Source organism: Cibotium barometz, chromosome 57 (assembly GCF_041138505.1).
Source record: "Cibotium barometz isolate CiBa-2024 chromosome 57, ASM4113850v1, whole genome shotgun sequence".
Taxonomy (NCBI): domain Eukaryota; kingdom Viridiplantae; phylum Streptophyta; class Polypodiopsida; order Cyatheales; family Cibotiaceae; genus Cibotium; species Cibotium barometz.
In genome coordinates, this window is record NC_141102.1 from 24,029,850 (window position 1) to 24,031,950 (window position 2,101).

Here is a 2,101-nt window from a genome sequence, read left to right on the forward strand (position 1 = left end):
TGAAGGTGTTTGTTGATGCCAATACAACAATTCAAATTATGTTTTTCCGAGATATTGTACATATATCTATGTAAAGCTTTAAAGCATCAATTTCCCATATAAAAAAGAACTGAACAAATATTGAATGGGCATCCAGAAGATAGTTCATGATATTCTATGAAGTTTACAATGAGTTTTGTTTGCTGAATAAAAACTAATTTCCCTTATCCCAATAAATACATGCCAAAAAATTATCAATAGATCTGCACACAGTTGGGTATCATGAACATCAACGAAAGGTGAAAACAAGACCAGCTCTATTCCTAAGGTTTTCATCAAAGATTCTCATAAGCATCATGAGAGGCTCTAAACATCCATGGAACCCAGAAGCAGGCTAACTACAGGCTGAACCACCATAGCTTCTTACCATTCATCAGTAGTAGTAAGAAGTTGATTGATAACCCCTGAAACCATAGGACCCCGCATGATGGCACTACCTTGTCCAGCAAATCCAAAAGAAACAAGCTTTACACCAAGATATTCTGTTGGGAGTATAGTTTTTGTTTCTGCATTCTGCAAGATGCAATCCAGGTGGCGTGAGTACCTCCTAAAGCAGCTAGCCGTAGATACAAGAGTTCTTGTCTGCAGAACCCTCAGAAACATACGTGCAATCAGTAACAAGAGAGTAAGGGATTGCAACCAGCAAAACCTTCAAATGTTCCATGTACCATCATGTGGCCATGCTGCCCTATAATGATGCTAGTTCAGGGCCACCCTTGTATTACCTTCTGTGCAGGCACAGGACCTGCACATTAGGTAGCTCTACTGATTGTTGCATGTATTTAGGTAAAGAAACAGGCACACGTACAGAAACCCTTGGAGCTTGCACCCATGACAAGAAGGATACCAGGAGCTGTAGCACTCGGCAACAGTGTCTGCATTCTTTAAGGTCCAGTTTGCATCACTGCCACCAATAGATGCATGTTATCATAATGGGCTAGATCTAGATTGTATAAGATCAAAAGTCTGTGATGTAATCTGGCCATAATGAAGAGAGGGCATGGGTATTTTCATAAGGGTTTCACACATGGGAAGCGGATGTGCCACCTCAAGGCATATCCTGCACTGGAGCACAGGCAAGATGCAATAAGAGAATAAGTAGTAGCTTACATGATTCAAAAGGGTGTAAACGGAGAACAATTGTTGGCAGCAGGATTTGTTGATTTGACAACACCACCCTGCCACCAACCAACCAGATGTTCAATCTTGTGTCTGGACCCATACACCAGTTGGTGTGAAACTTGCGCAATAACCCAAGTATGCTAACCTGCACATCTCACACAAGAAACCATCAGTTCACCTTGCAGCTTGACACAGCAATAGGCAAAGTGGCACATTGTCTGCAACAAGGGGCTTGGCTGGTTGTGCTGGCATAGTGATGGAGACCTCCTTTACGCACGACAAGGCTGTTACTCTTTCTCTAGTTTGCTGTTCAACCTAAACATATCAAGTAGCCAAATTCAAGAGAAGTTTGGAAAAGAATCAAGCCACCTATGGTAGGGGTAAAATACCCTTGGCCCAATGGACGCACGAGATTTCAAGGGAGTGGGGGGGCCCGGCCGGTTGTGGCCATTCTTTCTTTGGTGGCCTGTGCATAATCGCCACCATGGTATTAGAGCTTGGTCGCCTTCTGCTGCTGTGTACGCTTGTTGTGGAGCTTGCTTGCGGCGTGCTGACATGGTACCAGCCTCTGCGTCTGCACGACCGCTTGGGAGCTGTTTGGTGGCTGGGTTAAATTTAGCCTGCTCTTAAAGAATGGGGGGCACCACCTGTCTGATGGTGGGTGTGATGAGCACCTGTCTCGGTGTGGTGTTGTGGTCGTGTTGCATGGTTGTCTGCAGCATTACATCAAAAGGGGGGAAGTGAACCTCCCTCCTCTCTCCACATGGCATATAGGGGTAAAAATACCCTTGGCCCCCTCATATCCCCTCATTTGATTTGTCATCATAGTATATCTATACTATACTTGGTGGACACCTGTATATCTATACTATGTAAACAAGTGAGTCTATACTTGGACACTTGTTGAACTAGTTGGGAACCCGTGCTTCGCATGCCTTTT

The 2,101-nt window shown here is 44.3% G+C and overlaps 1 protein-coding gene across 1 annotated transcript; it reads right to left on the reverse strand.

Annotated features, from left to right (window-relative positions):
- Positions 1–418: 418 nt before the first annotated feature.
- On the reverse strand, positions 419–1,756 carry LOC147606585 (uncharacterized). The gene is made up of 4 exons (XM_086791646.1): positions 1,551–1,756; positions 1,150–1,306; positions 887–943; positions 419–552 (listed from the first exon to the last, which is right to left on the reverse strand). Exons 1-3 carry the CDS (start codon positions 1,716–1,718, stop codon positions 924–926), a joined length of 345 nt encoding a protein of 114 aa, XP_086647772.1. The 5' UTR covers positions 1,719–1,756; the 3' UTR covers positions 419–552; positions 887–923.
- Between the last annotated feature and the right edge of the window lie 345 nt (positions 1,757–2,101).